The sequence below is a fragment of the Fomitiporia mediterranea genome (assembly GCF_000271605.1).
Source record: "Fomitiporia mediterranea MF3/22 unplaced genomic scaffold FOMMEscaffold_4, whole genome shotgun sequence".
In the NCBI taxonomy this organism is placed as follows: domain Eukaryota; kingdom Fungi; phylum Basidiomycota; class Agaricomycetes; order Hymenochaetales; family Hymenochaetaceae; genus Fomitiporia; species Fomitiporia mediterranea.
Genome location: NW_006760389.1, coordinates 360,347 through 375,169, shown reverse-complemented (window position 1 = coordinate 375,169; position 14,823 = coordinate 360,347). Strand labels below are relative to the sequence as shown.

The 14,823-nt window shown below is 37.1% G+C and overlaps 1 protein-coding gene across 1 annotated transcript; it reads right to left on the bottom strand.

The window, feature by feature from the left end:
- Nucleotides 1-156: 156 nt before the first annotated feature.
- FOMMEDRAFT_166546 (uncharacterized protein) lies at nt 157-7,410 on the bottom strand (the record flags this gene model as incomplete). Its single annotated transcript, XM_007264431.1, has 5 exons — nt 157-497; nt 570-673; nt 735-1,077; nt 1,147-1,255; nt 7,368-7,410. 5 exons carry the CDS (start codon nt 7,408-7,410, stop codon nt 362-364), a joined length of 735 nt encoding a protein of 244 aa, XP_007264493.1. The 3' UTR covers nt 157-361.
- Between the last annotated feature and the right edge of the window lie 7,413 nt (nt 7,411-14,823).

Genomic DNA, 14,823 nt, shown 5'->3' with positions numbered 1-14,823 from the left:
AGTCTGGACGAGGCTCAACGAAGGGTCGTTGACCAACGCTATACAATGGAGGACTACAGAACGGCACCAATCCATATATGCACCTTGGTGCATTGTTTTCGGAAAAAATCTGACGTCATAAAGTTATGGTAGATGTAATTTCAGATACAGAAAGGAGCAAGGCAGAGCATCAGATCGGACTGTATTACTGGTTTATCGTAACTGTTACTATCTAGCAGTATTTCGACATAAAATTACAACGACTAGTAGTTGTTTACACAATTATTTACATATTTGTACAAAATGCATGTCATAGAAGGAGTGATCCATCAACAGGGGACAAGCCATGACCATCGTGGAATGCACGTTTACGTGCGCGCAATTAGGAAGAGCCCGTAATGCCACTGATCTCGCCTTTCTGATCAACGTAAACCTGGTTCAACGAGAATACGCGACGGCGTTCGACGAAGCCGTGTATGCCCGCCGGCGGAAGCGGAATGGTGTCATCCTGTTCGACTCTGTTGCGGAAATAGAATGAGGTGCATTGCATTAGCGTCATTCATCGGATGACTAGTCGGAAATGGACATACCGAACGTTGAGAGATGACTGCACAGAGTGCTCGACTGCCGCATCACGGATACGAATGCCTTCCACGTATGTTGCATCGTAGAATAGGCCTACGAGCCCAGATTGCTAAAATAATTTTGCTACTCAGCGACTCATTACTGACATCTTTATGTGAAGTAGTAAGTACCTGCGTCTCCTGCGTACCGAGAACCGGAGCCTGGACCGAGTTCAACACCTTCACAACGGCGCCGACCTCATCGAAACGCTCTCTCTGCAACTTATCCTTGTATTGGTCGCGGGACAGGCGTTCGCCATTGAACAGGATCTCTTTAACGTTCTTTGCAACGAAGTTGTCGAATGCCTGGTCGAAGTCAGCTTGCGTCTTCGCGGATATGATTGCCGTTAGGCGCTGCTCGGCCCAGGACTTGAGCGGCGGGAGGACGATAGCAGTCGACATAGAAAGAGTACGTTTAGCACTTGCGTTAGACTTGAGCAGTTCAGTGAATATGAATGAGTTGGTGTAGCAGTCTCTGAGCGCTGAGGATAACAGAGTGGCCTTTTATACTGCCCATGGCGGTGCGTGCGTGAATAATACGTACTTCACTCGGTGACCGAAAACTCGCCGCTCAAGGGTTTCATTCCGTACCGGATGCGGAGTGCCAGAACCTCCGGTCAGATCGCAGAGCCATGAGCGCAGTTCTGACGCAGCTACTGGTATGTTCCAGTAGATCTCGCAGGCGTCGACTCATCGCTGCGTTCGACCGATGCAAGAGGATGGCATCAGTCGGGAGCCAAAATACGTAACAGGAAGTCGCACATAAAGATGCCTTTTATAGCAGTACTGTAGTTGAGAGAAGCATGTTGATGCTAAGAATAGGATCGGTGTTACGGATTTCGTTTCAGATCGCGGTGCCTTGTCATCTGAGGCTCGTCGTTCCGGTACGGTCTCCGGAAAGCAGTAGAATGAGCATTGGGCGGAGACTCAGAGCATCAATTATGTTTTCCCAATGCGGAAATGCTCAGTGCATCATTGATCGGCGACAACTTGAAGCACTTTCATTAATTGAGGGATAGACATATTGAAGTGCATATAGTTTGCCAATATTGTGTTAGCAATGTTATTAACTATGTATGCATGAATAGCCTTAGCTATCTCCCTCTCAACTTTGTTCTGTGGTTCATCCTTTAGTAAGTGTTTGAAGCACATAGCTGTGACACTAGAAACAATGTAGTAGTGCCACATCTTGTAGTTTGCTTCAGTCTTAAGCATTGTAATGTTTTGACCAAAGTATTTAGGTACATTGGCTGGTTTACAGCATGTACCTGTATGTGGGGGAACCATGATGCAAATGTGTACAAATGTATGTGAGTAAAGGGTTTAAAGTGTACAATGGATGTGTGTATGCAGGGAGCTCAAGGCTCATAACCTGTTGAGAGGGAAAACTTAAGAGGGGCACACATAGACAAGGGGTGAGGTGATGATTGACTGCTCAGTGTCTCTCGTCCTTATATTGTATGTATTCTAACTGAGACATTATGAAGTCATTGTCTCATGGTTCGTCTGTTGATAAACTAATCATCTCATAATAGGTTAACATTGCTTGTGAGGAGTCAAGTTGAGTCCTCAGCTTTGGCATGTACTCGTCGCTCGAGCCTCGCGCGACGCAAAATTCCAACTGCACAAGGGCTGAAGAATGCTTTAACCCTTAGACAGTACATAAAAAGGCTATCAACGAATCAGCACTGTTTATTTGTAGAGACTATGTAAAACATTTCAGACATACATTAGACAGACTTGAGGAAGCATACACAACTCTGTCTGCTAACAGTGATCCACCACAAGACTCTACATACAAAGCAGCAATATTGCTTGCTACTCCTAAGCAATATACACACATAGTGAATACAATAATACAATCTACTAATGCCCAAAACAAAGGCAAACCAGTCAATGAACATAAGAAAGTTGAACCAAAGTAACTAATCCTTACATTACAGAATGCTTACAATAATTACTGTGCTAAACAAGTACAAGATTCTAATGATTGGACAAAGAATAATGTACACACTAATACAATGTATAAAGCCAATAAGTAGAGGAAATTCAATCTGCCAAATCTATTCAATCTGACAAAAGCAAAATGTTTCAATTACAGAAAAACAGTACATTTCTCTAAGGAATGCTACAAACCTCCTACTGAAGCTATGAAGCTTACACATGCCAAACATCAAGCTAACAATGTGTATAAAACAAACCAAACTGTAGAAAACACAACAAACACATTTATTATTAAAAACCCAAACAAAAACAATGTTGAATTAAAGGAAGGCAATGTTGAAATGAACAATAATGCTTACACTCTTATTCCAAGCAACCAGGACAAACAATTTGAACAATATGCTTCCTGGGTATGTACTAACATATTTACAAATACAATCATAGCTAACAAGAAATCCTATACACAAACAATGGATTTACTCAATTCTAGTACATTAATACATGCTACTCCTTATCTATTTTGATTAACAGATGTACACAACATAACTCCTACAATCATAACTATTGCAAATAGATCAACAATGACTCTTAATCAAGCTGGATCTATTCATATTGAAATCCTGAAGAATATACAAGAAAGAAGTGTCATAACATTACAAAACATCTATTACTATCTACAAATGAACTTTTCCCTCATAAGTCAAGCACTACTATGTAGGGAAGGTTATTCTTTTATGTTTACAAACAATAATTGTACTATAACATTACCATGTAACAAATACATCAGACATATACAATTGAGAAATAACTTGTATATTTTGTACAATAATCATTTGTTAAAAACAATGAACAAACTATCTATTTATGATATACATAAATGCTTTGAACATATAAGTTATGATTATATTAAACAATTATTAAAGACACAACTGAGTGTACTATCAACTAAAATAATGAACTACAAAGAAAAAGAATGTATTAAATGTATAAAAGCAAATATTGAACATACACCAATACCAAAACTACATCAATCTCCTCTTACAAATCAATTTGGAGATCTTATTCATATTGATATCATTAGTCCTATTGAACTACACACATATAAGAACATATACTACTCACTAACAATTGTAGACAATTCTACTTGTTGGTGCATAATACTCAAATTACAAACAAAATCTAACATATATACACAATACATACAATAGACAACCAAAATATTTACACAGTACAGAGTTAAAATAAAGCTTTTACAAAGTGATAACAATACTGTATTCCTTAGTAAAGATTTTCAACAATATTTAGATTCACAAGGAACAAAACAAAGATTAACAGTACATCATACTCTACAACAGAACAGAATAGCAGAACAAACTCATAAAACTATATTTAGAGGTGTAAGAGCATATCTAACATCTACTAAATTACTGTTTACATTATAGGTCAAAGCAGTAATTCATATTACCTATACTACTACCCTTTCTTACTTTGTCATTCCATTCCTTTGACCACCCCTTCATTCTCTGTTCATTCTATAGTCTCTTACCCTTTGTCCATCCCTTCATTCTTTGTACCTTTATCTTTGACATTCCTTTCTTTCATTCTTCATGGCTTATCATTCTTAGTAGCTCATACTCCCTGAGTACTCTTGTATAGTTTAGTATATATAGGTGTACAAGATCAGACTGGTCAGGTAGTCTTGATCTTGTCTACTCTAGGTAGTCCTGTACTCTTAGGCTCACTCTATATACTCTACTCTTGTCTCACTCTCTCTCTCTGCCTGTTCCACAAGTTCTGACTATGTTCTGGTGCTTGCATTCTGTATTTCTGTTGTGTAGGATAGTTGTAGCCTGGGTCCCCTTGCTGAGCCTTTGGGTCCCCTCTATACTGTTGCTGACAATTATTCTATTGTCTGTTTTGTTATTTTTAATTATTAAACACTTGTTTGTATTGTTGTTTGTATTGTCTATTTTCTCCCCTTCAATTTGAGGAGGTTTACCTTTGAGAAATTGAATATTTCGTTCAATAGTGATTTTATTATTGTGTCAAGTTTTATAGCCTTTACTTTCATTGTCTAATCCTATCCAACAAGTAATAATACCTTACTGTTGTATTTTTGTAGGATTTTCGTTGTGAATGATAATATATTGACCAAATTCATATATATTATCAATTGTTCTGTAGGTTCTGTAATGTTTGTAATGTGGAGTATTGTAATTTAATACAGTATACAGTGTTCTATTATGAATAAGAGTCAGCATGCATATAGTTCATAGACAGCACCCCTGAGGGACAGAAATCCTGAGTTCTAGTATAGAAGGGTGTAGAACCCTCAGAACTGAAGGTATGAGAGCAGAGAATTGTAACATCACCCCCCCTCTAAAACCAATCATCCTGATTGGTGAATATAGGGCTTGGTTAGTAGCTCAGGCATAAGTTAAAACAGTAGGGCTTGGAAATCTGTAAGGCTGAGTTTGTACAGAGTACTAGGATGAAGCTGATAGAAATCTTGGATTGTCTTAGGAGTATGAGTAAGGTTCTTAGCAGGTTCCCAAGTATGCTCCTCAACTAGGTACCCTTTCTAGTAAACCAGGAATTTGAGTTTTCTGTACAATAGCTTAATATCTGTTATGTATTCTACTTCATATTCTGGTTCAGAACTAATGAGTTCTAGTAGAGACAGAGGGGGTCTTTGTTACAAAGGAAAACTAGGATTATAGTACTAAGACAACAGAACCTTATTAAACACTGGGTGTATGTACTTCTATGTTGCTAGAAGTTAGAGTTTGTAGACAGAGGCACTAACCTTCTTTTTAATAACAAAGGGTCTGAAGCACTTATTGTCCAACTTCTTTATTAGGTGATCCAAGGTCAGATTAGTGGCTTCTAGTATAACCTTGTTGCTAGGCTAGTAATCCTTGGCCACAGACTTCTTCTGATCATAGTTCTACTTTATAACCTGTACTACCTTCTCTAAAAGAGCTTGTGTGTCCTCCCTAGTTCTGTGTATCTGTTCTACAAAGTCTGTTACAGATTCAGAGCTACTATTCTGGTTTAGAACTGTCCCCTAGTATGAATGTCTCTCATGATTGAGAAAGAACAGGGACTGTCCTGTTGTAGAGTATTGCTAGTTATTGTGTATGAATTCTGTCAGAGCTAACTATTCAGACTAATCCAATTACTAATGATTGATAAACATTCAGAGGTAGAGCTTGATCTCCTGATTGACTTGCTCAGTTTGACTGTTAGTCTGTAGGTGATAGGTAGTAGAAGGGTTCCCTTGAATTCTGAGAAGTGTATACAAGTTCTACATGAATTTTGACTTGAATTACAGTCTACAATTGTGAATGAGCTTTTAAGGGAGTCTGTACAACTAGAAGACATGATCCTAATAAATGTATACTATACCTTCAGAAGTGAGTTCTGTCTGGGTCAGAACTGTATAGACTTGCTTGGAGAATTAGTTAACAATCACACAGATAGTGTTGTAACCCTAAGACTTAGGTAGCTCACTAATCAGGTCTACTAAGACTTCTTCCTAAGAGTGATCCAGGATCTGATACAGATGTAGGGGAGCCCAAACCCTTGTCTAGTAGGCCTTAGTCTGTTAGCACATATTACAACCAGTCACATACTTTAGGATTTCCCTCTGTATTCCTAACTACTAGTAGTTCTAAGTAATGAGTTCCTGCATTTTGTGTTAGCCTAGATGTCCTATAGTTAGATTGTTATGATGAGCTTAAACAATGTCCTCCTACAGCTTCTGATCCTTCAGAATGTACAGTTGGCCTTCCTAGTAAACCTATCTATCCTTATCCTCCTCCTAATCCCTAGCCTACTTCTCTAACTGTTTTACTACAACTCAGTCCTGTGTGTGTCTCAGAGCTTACTGTATGTAGGTAACAAAGTCAACATTCTTGGATTTGAGTCAGATCTCTTAGATTGTCTTAGATACAAAACAGGAATTGTCTAGGAGAACAAGATTTTTGTTATCATTCTCCCCCCTTTTATAACCTACTTGTTTTGAGAGTAAATCAGCTTTTGTCATTTGTATTCTGGGTTTGTAGGTTAGTACAAAGTCATAGTCCTACAGTTCTAACATCTAGTAGGCTTGGTAGCAGTTGAGCTTCTGAGGTGCTCAGAAGTATTAGAGATTAAGGTGATCACTCTAAATCTTAAACTTCTGTACAGTACTAAGGAGGTATTAACACTACTCCTCTAGGGAATAGACAATTGTGAGGAGTTCCTTGTTATAGATAGGGTAGTTCTGTTCTGTTGTAGATAGGGATTCTGATCAGAACACTATTGAACACTACTTTCTATTAATGAACTGAGACAGTACTGCTCCATTTATAAAGTCAGAAGAGTTGGCTTCAACTCAGAACTTGTCCACAACTGTTAGAACTACTAATACAGGCTTACTAGTAATAGCCTACTTGAGGGACTTGAATACAGACTACTACTAATCATCCTATTACTAAGGAACATTTTTGCTAGTGAGATCATAAAGGGGCTGGGCAATAGTACTGAAGCCTTGAATGAAGCATTAGTAGTAGTTTACAAACCTAAGGAACACTTAGACCTGTTTCAGGTTCTGAGGTTGTAGCCAGTTCTGAACTACAGTTACCTTTGCTAGATTCATACAGACCTCTCCTCTACTGATTACAAAGCTTAGATAATCCACTGACTCCTGTACAAAAGAGTACTTTACTTCTTAGAGGAACAGTTTATTATCTTAGAGCTATTGTAGAACTGCTTGAATTAGTTAGTAATAGTACTCAACTGTCTAGGTAAAGATCAGAATGTTGTTCAGATACATACTAACATGCTCTGAGTCAATCAGGTCTGTAAGAATGTGATTCATGAATGACTAGAATGTTGTAGACAAGTTGGTTAGTCTAAAGAACATTATAGTTAGTTTGTACAATCTGTAATTAGTTTAGAATGTAGCCTTCTACTCATCTCTGTCTTAGATCCAAATATTATTGTATCCCTATCAAATGTCTAACTTAGTGAAAACCCTGGATGTATACATCTTATTAATGAGCTCCTGAATCAGGGGGAGTAGGTACTTGTTTTTGACAGTACCCTTATTAAGACAATAATAATCCTAGACTAGGTAGAGCTTCTTATCTTTCTTTTTGACAAAGAAGAAAGGGGAGGCTATAGAGGACTTTAAGGGTTGAATCTGACTGTTCTGAAGATTTTCCTGAAGGAACTTGTTGAGTGCCTCCTACTCATCTCTGTTGAGTAAGTAGACCTTGTAATCCTTAGGTTAGAAACTCTTGTTCAATTCAATTGTATAGTCCTAGAGACAGTGTTTAGAAAGCTGGTTGAATTCCTCTTCACTAAAGACTTTGAGGAACTCTTAGACAAAATCTAGTAGGCTGAGTCTATGTATATTCTAGAGTAGAGTTGTTCTGAGAGGGTTCCAGACTGGTTCTATCTTAGACATTCTTTAGATTGACTCTGTTCTGCCTTAACTAGAATATGTATTCACATATTTATCCTAGTTGAAGAAGAACAACTAGTCACCTTCATTAGAACTGTTAGTAACATTAGAAGTATCCACATCTACTTGGAACAGTAGTACAAGGTAGTTGTAAGACTCAGGACACTAATTAAATGTGAGTGTCTACTCTAACCAGTTAATAGTAGGGTTGTAAGTCTTAAGCTATTTGAATCTAATAAAGATGTTTGTCTTTCTAAGGTTAGTAACTCTGAACTCAATACTTTCCTTATAATCCTGAATAGTCATCCATAGTTGGACAAACTTAGTAATCCAACCATTCCAGTTCAGGGTTCTGTTTACATTGTATACTAGGATTAGAAGTAGAACATGTTAAGTAGGAAGGTAGTGTTCCTACATAAAGGTCTTATTAATATACAAACTAGTGTATCTACTGTCTACTAGAACTATTGTTCAGATCTGGAAGGATTCTAAGAAGGGAGCTAAGAGGATAGGGATCTGGAGCTAGTGTCTAGAATGTTCTCAGATGAACTACTACTTGTTCTGAAGGGAATGTACAGCTTGTACAGTCTTGTTGTCTAAGAGAGTAAGTATATACACCAACATTTCCTTATTAACCTCTCTCTTTCAACAAGGACAGACTTATGTCCTTAACTGTAAACTCAGCTGAGACTATCCCTGCTTAATACTATAGACAAACTACTGAGTAGTAAACAGGGCTAGGTAGTGTTCTGAATGTTCTAAGATCTCAGAATACAGAAGTAGTAGGTCAGATTGTACAGATTTAGACTCAGATAAAGTACAAAGAGAAGAATCAAAAGAATCAGAAGAAATAGGAGAACTATATACTTTTGTTTTCAACTTTTTTCTTTCTAATAAATAATTTTGTTAATTTATTTTTTCTACTTTTTCTACTTTTTCTACTTTTCTTACTTTATTTACTTCTAATCCTACAGTGTCTATTGAATCAAAAGTAGTTATTAAAAAATCCAAGTTATAGCTCTTTAGTACTGTATTCACTGTTAGGCCTCTACAAAATCCTAGAGTATATAGTCAGGGTCTAGGAGTTCTAAGGTGACTTCTGGATTTGTAGAAAAGGCTTCTTACTACAAATCCTGCTCATTACTCATTATTACTCTAATGACCTAATAGATATACTGTCACTTCTATAGACAGTCCTTAATCTAGTGCTCTGACTTTCTGTAGACAAAGTATGCTCCTTACTTTTAGACTTCTCTAATGTTTATCAGAACAGATTGATTACAAATTATAGGCAGATCAATCTAAGGGCTCAGAACTGTCAGAGCTAGACATATGTACAAGCATTCTGTACAGACTTAACACATTCAAGCTGTAGCTTAGTCAAAGGAAATGGTACACATCTTCTACTCAGTGTAAGTGACCAGTTCTAGCATTATTCTGAGAATCTTATTAACTAGTTCTGAGTAAAGAGCTTTTTCAAGCATTCTAATAAGAACATTATTGAACCCAAGTGTGAATCCTACCTTCTAGGCTAGGATATTGAACTCCTGAAAGAAGGCATTGGTAGAACATTTGCCCTGTCACAGAGATGCAAGCTTGTTCTACACATTATACTTCTTATTCAGATTAATGAAGGAAGTACAGAGCTGCCCTATAAATTCCAAATATGACTTGTTGTTCTAAAGTCAGATCAGGCTTTCAATCTAATAGTCTTCAATCCAGTTCTAGGCCCAGGTAGCCATGTTATTTTCCTTCATGAAGGAGAGGACAAATAGGACATGATTGAGATCTGAGAATAGATTAGTCAAAGTAGTAACCACATATAGTTTAACTTAGTACTGAAAGTCCTTAAAGTGCTACCTATTAAAGTCTAAAGGGTAGGCTACATACACTTTCTTTCCAGAATGGGTTACAACTTCTAGAACAACTGGAACAGGTTCTGAAGGGGCTGAGGGTATGTAGTTAGTAAAGGCCTCTTAGATGAAGGTCTATACATATTGAGCTAGTTCTACTTGTAACTACTAATCTAGTAGGACAGTAGGGGCAGCAGTTAGTATAGGAGGGTCTATGTTTATACTACAAAGGAATTGGCACTAAACTAAAAGGGGTAATAAATAGAAGAAGGGTGGCAAAAGTTTAAAAGGGTTTAGAAAGTTTAAAATTTAAAAATGTAAAAGGGTTGGGACAAAGAAAAGAGATTGATACAATAGTAAGTACTGATACTCAAAATGTAGGAGAGTTGTAAGGTAGTAATGGGTAGTCTTAATCTGATGTTAGTAACAGTATAGAGGGGACCTGAAGGCTTAGTAAGGGGACTCAGACTACAACTATCCTACACAACAGAAATACAGAACACAAGTACTAAAACATAGTCAGAACTTGTAAAACAGGTAGAGAGAGAGAGTGAGACAAGAGTAAAGTATATAGAGTAAGCCTAAGAGTACAGGACTACCTAGAGTAGACAAGATCAAGACTACCTGACTAGTCTGATCTTGTACACTTATATATACTAAACTACACAAGATTACTCAGAGAGTATGAGCTACTAAGAATGATAAGTTACAAAGAATGAAAGAAAGGAATGTCAAAGATAAAGGTATAAAGAATAAAGGGATGGACAAAGGGTAAGAGACTATAGAATGAACAGAGAATGAAGGGGTGGTCAAAGGAATAGAATGACAAAGTAAGGAAGGGTAGTAGTAAAAGTCAGTATGTATATAGTTTATAGACAGTACTCCTGAGGGATAGAAATCCTGAGTTCTAGTACAGAAGAGTGTAGAACCCTCAGAACTAAAGGTATGAGAGTAGAGAATTGTAACATTACCCCCCCTCTAAAACCAATCATCCTGATTAGTAAACATAGGGCTTAGTTAGCAGCTTAGGTATAGGTCAGAACAGTAGGGCTTGGAAATCTGTAAGGCTGAGTTTGTACAGAGTACTAGGATAAAGCTGATAGAAATCTCAGATTGTCTTAAGAGTATGGGTAAGGTTCTTAGTAGGTTCTCAAGTATGCTCCTCAACTGGGTACCCTTTCTAGTAAACCAGGAATTTGAGTTTTCTGTACAGTAGCTTAGTATCTACTATGTATTCTACTTTGTATTCTAGTTCAGAACCAATGAGTTCTAGTAGAGACAGAGGGGGTCTTTATTACAAAGGAAAACTAGGATCATAGTACTAAGACAACAGAACCTTATTAAACACTGAGTGTATACACTTCCATGTTGCTAGAAGTTAGAGTTTGTAGACAGAGGTACTAACCTTCTTTTCAATAACAAAGGGTCTGAAGCACTTGTTGTCCAACTTCTTTATTAGGTGATTCAAGGTCAGATTAGTGGCTTCTAGTATAACCTTGTCACTAAGCTGGTAATCCTTAGCTGTAGACTTCTTCTGATTATAGTTCTACTTTATAACCTATACTACCTTCTCTAAAAGAGCTTATACATCCTCCCTGGTTCTGTGTATCTGTTCTACAAAGTCTGTTACAGATTTAGAGCTACTGTTCTAGTTCAGAACTGTCTCCTAGTACAGATGTCTCTCATGATTGAGGAAGAATAGGGACTGTCCTGTTACAGAGTGTTACTAGTTATTGTGTACAAATTCTGTCAGAGCTAACCATTCAGACCAATCTGATTACTAATGATTAATGAACATTCAGAGGTAGAGCTCAATCTTCTAATTGACTTACTCAGTTTGACTATTAGTCTGTAGGTGATAGGTAGTAGAAGGGTTCCCTTGAATTCTAAGAAGTGTATACAAGTTCTGTATGAATTTCAACTCAAATTACAGTCTACAATCATGAATGAGCTTCTAAGAGAGTCTGTACAACTAGAAGATGTAATCCTAATAAATACACACTATACCTTTAGAAGTGAGTTCTGTTTAGGTTGGAACTATGTAGACTTGTTTAGAGAATTGGTTAATAATTACACAGATAGTATTGTAACCCTGAGACTCAAGTAGCTCACTAATCAGGTCTACCAAGACTTCTTCCTAAGAGTGATCTAGGATTCAATACAGATGTAGAGGAGTTTGAACCCTTGTCTAGTAGGCCTTAGTCTGTTAGTATGTATTACAACCAGTCACATACTTTAGGATTTCCCTCTATATTTCTAACTACTAGTAGTTCTGAGTAATAAGTTCCTACATTTTGTGTTGGCCTAAATGTCCTACAGTCAGATTGTCATGATGAGCTCAGACAATGTCCTTCTACAGCTTCCAATCCTTCAGAATGTACAGTCAGCCTTCCTAGTAAACCTGTCCATCCTTATCCTCCTTCTAATCCTTAGCCTACTTCTCTAACTGCTTTACTATGACCTAGTCCTGTGTGTGTCTTAGAGCTTACTGTATGTAGGTGACAAAGTCAACATTCTTAGATTCAAGTCAGATCTCTTAGATTGTCTTGGATGCAAAACAGGAATTGTCTAGGAGAACAAGATTTTTGTTATCATTCTCTCCCCTTTTATAACCTACTTGTCTTAAGAGTAAATCAGCTTTTGTCATTTGTGTTCTAAGTTTGTAGGTTAGTACAAAGTTATAGTCCTGTAGTTCTAACATCTAGTAGGCTTAGTAGTGGTTAAGCTTCTGAGGCACCTGAAAGTATTAGAAATTAAGGTGATCACTCTAAATCTCAAACTTCTGTACAGTACTAAGAAGGTATTAACACTACTCCTCTAGGGAACAGACAATTACAAGGAGTTCCTTGTTATAGATAGGGTAGTTCTGTTCTGTTACAGATAGGGATTCTGATCAGAATACTATCAGACACTACTTTCTGTCAATAAACTGAGACAGTACTACTCTATTTGTAAAGTTAGAAGAGTTAGCTTTGACTTAGAACTTGTTTACAACTATTAGAACTGTTAATACAGGCTTGCTAGTAATGGCCTACTTGAGAGACTCAAATACAGACTACTACTGATCATCCTATTACTAAGGAACATCTTTGCTAGTGAGATTGTGAAGGGGCCAGGTAATAGTACTAAAGTCTCAAATAAAGTATTAGTAGTAGTTTACAAACTCAAGAAACACTTGGACCTGTTTCAGGTTCTAAGGTTGTAACCAGTTCCAAACTACAGTTACCTTTACTGGATCCATACAGACCTCTTCTCTACTAATCACAAAGCCTAGATAATCTACTGACTCCTATACAAAAGAGTACTTTACTTCTTAGAGAAACAGTTTATTATCTTAGAGCTATTGTAGAACTACTCAGATTAGTTAGTAATAGTGCTCAACTGTCTGAGTGAAGATCAGAATGTTGTCCAGATACACACTAACATGTTCTAAGTCAATCAGGTCTGTAAGAATGTGATTCATGAATGACTGAAATGTTATAGACAAGTTGGTTAGTCTAAAGAACATTATAGTCAGTTTGTACAATCTGCAATTAGTTTAGAACACAGCCTTCTACTCATCTCTGTCTTAGATCTGAATATTATTGTATCCCTATCAAACATCCAACTTAGTAAAAACCCTAGATGTATATGTCTTATTAATGAGCTCCTAAATCAGGAGGAGCAAGTACTTGTTTTTAATAGTACCCTTATTAAGACAATAATAATTCTAGACTAGGTAGAGCTTCCTATCTTTCTTTTTGACAAAGAAGAAAGGGGAGGCTATAGAGGACTTTAAGGGTTAGATCCAACTGTTCCAAAGATTTTCCTGAAGGAACTTGTCAAGCACCTCCTACTTGTCTCTGTTAAGTAGGTAGACCTTACAATCCTTAGGTTGGAAACCCTTGTTTAATTCAATTGTATAGTCCTAGAGATAGTGTTCAGGAAGCTAGTTGAATTCCTCTTTACTAAAGACTTTAGAGAACTCTCAGACAAAATCTAGTAGGCTGGGTCTACATGTGTTTTAGAGTAGAGTTGTTCTGAGAGGGTTCTAGACTGGTTCTGTCTCAGACATCCTTCAGATTGACTCTGTTCTGTCTTGACTAGAATATGTATCCACATATCTATCCTAGTCAAAGAAGAACAACTGGTCACCTTTATTAGAACTGTTAGTAATATTAGAAGTGTCTGTATTTACTCAGAACAGTAGTACAAGGTAACTGTAAGACTTGAGACACTGATTAAACATGAGTGTCTACTCTAACTAGTTAATAGTAGGGTTGTAAGCCTTGAGCCATTTGAATCCAATAAAGATGTCTGTCTTTCTAAGGTTAGTAACTCTAAACTCAATACTTTCCTTATAATTCTGAATAGTTATCTATAGTTGGACAAACTCAGTAATCCAACTATTCCAGTTTAGGGTTCTGTCTGTATTGTATACTAGGATCAGAAGTGGAACACATTAAGTAGGGAGGTAGTGTTCCTACACAAAGGCCTTATTAATGTATAAACTAGTACATCCACTGTCTACTAGAGCTATTGTTCAGATCTGGGAGGATCCTGAGAAGGGAGCTAAGAGGACAGGGACCTGGAGCTAGTGCCTGGAACATTCTCAGATAAACTGCTACTTGTTCTGAAGGGAATGTACAGCTTACACAGTCTTGTTGTCTAAGAGAGTAAGTATATACACTAACATTTCCTTATTAACCTCTCTCTTTCAACAAGGACAGACCTATGTCCTTAGCTGTAAACTCAGCTGAGACTATCCCTGCTTGATACTATAGACAAACTACTAAGTAGTAAACAGGGCTGAGTAGTATTCTAAACATTCTAAGATCTTAGAATACAGAAGTGACAGGTTGGATTGTACAGATTTAGACTCAGATGAAGTGTGAAGAGAAGAATCAAAAGAATCAGAAGAAATAGGAGAACTATCTACTTTTGTTTTCAACTTTTTCTTTCTTATAAATAAATTTAGTTTGTATTTATTTTT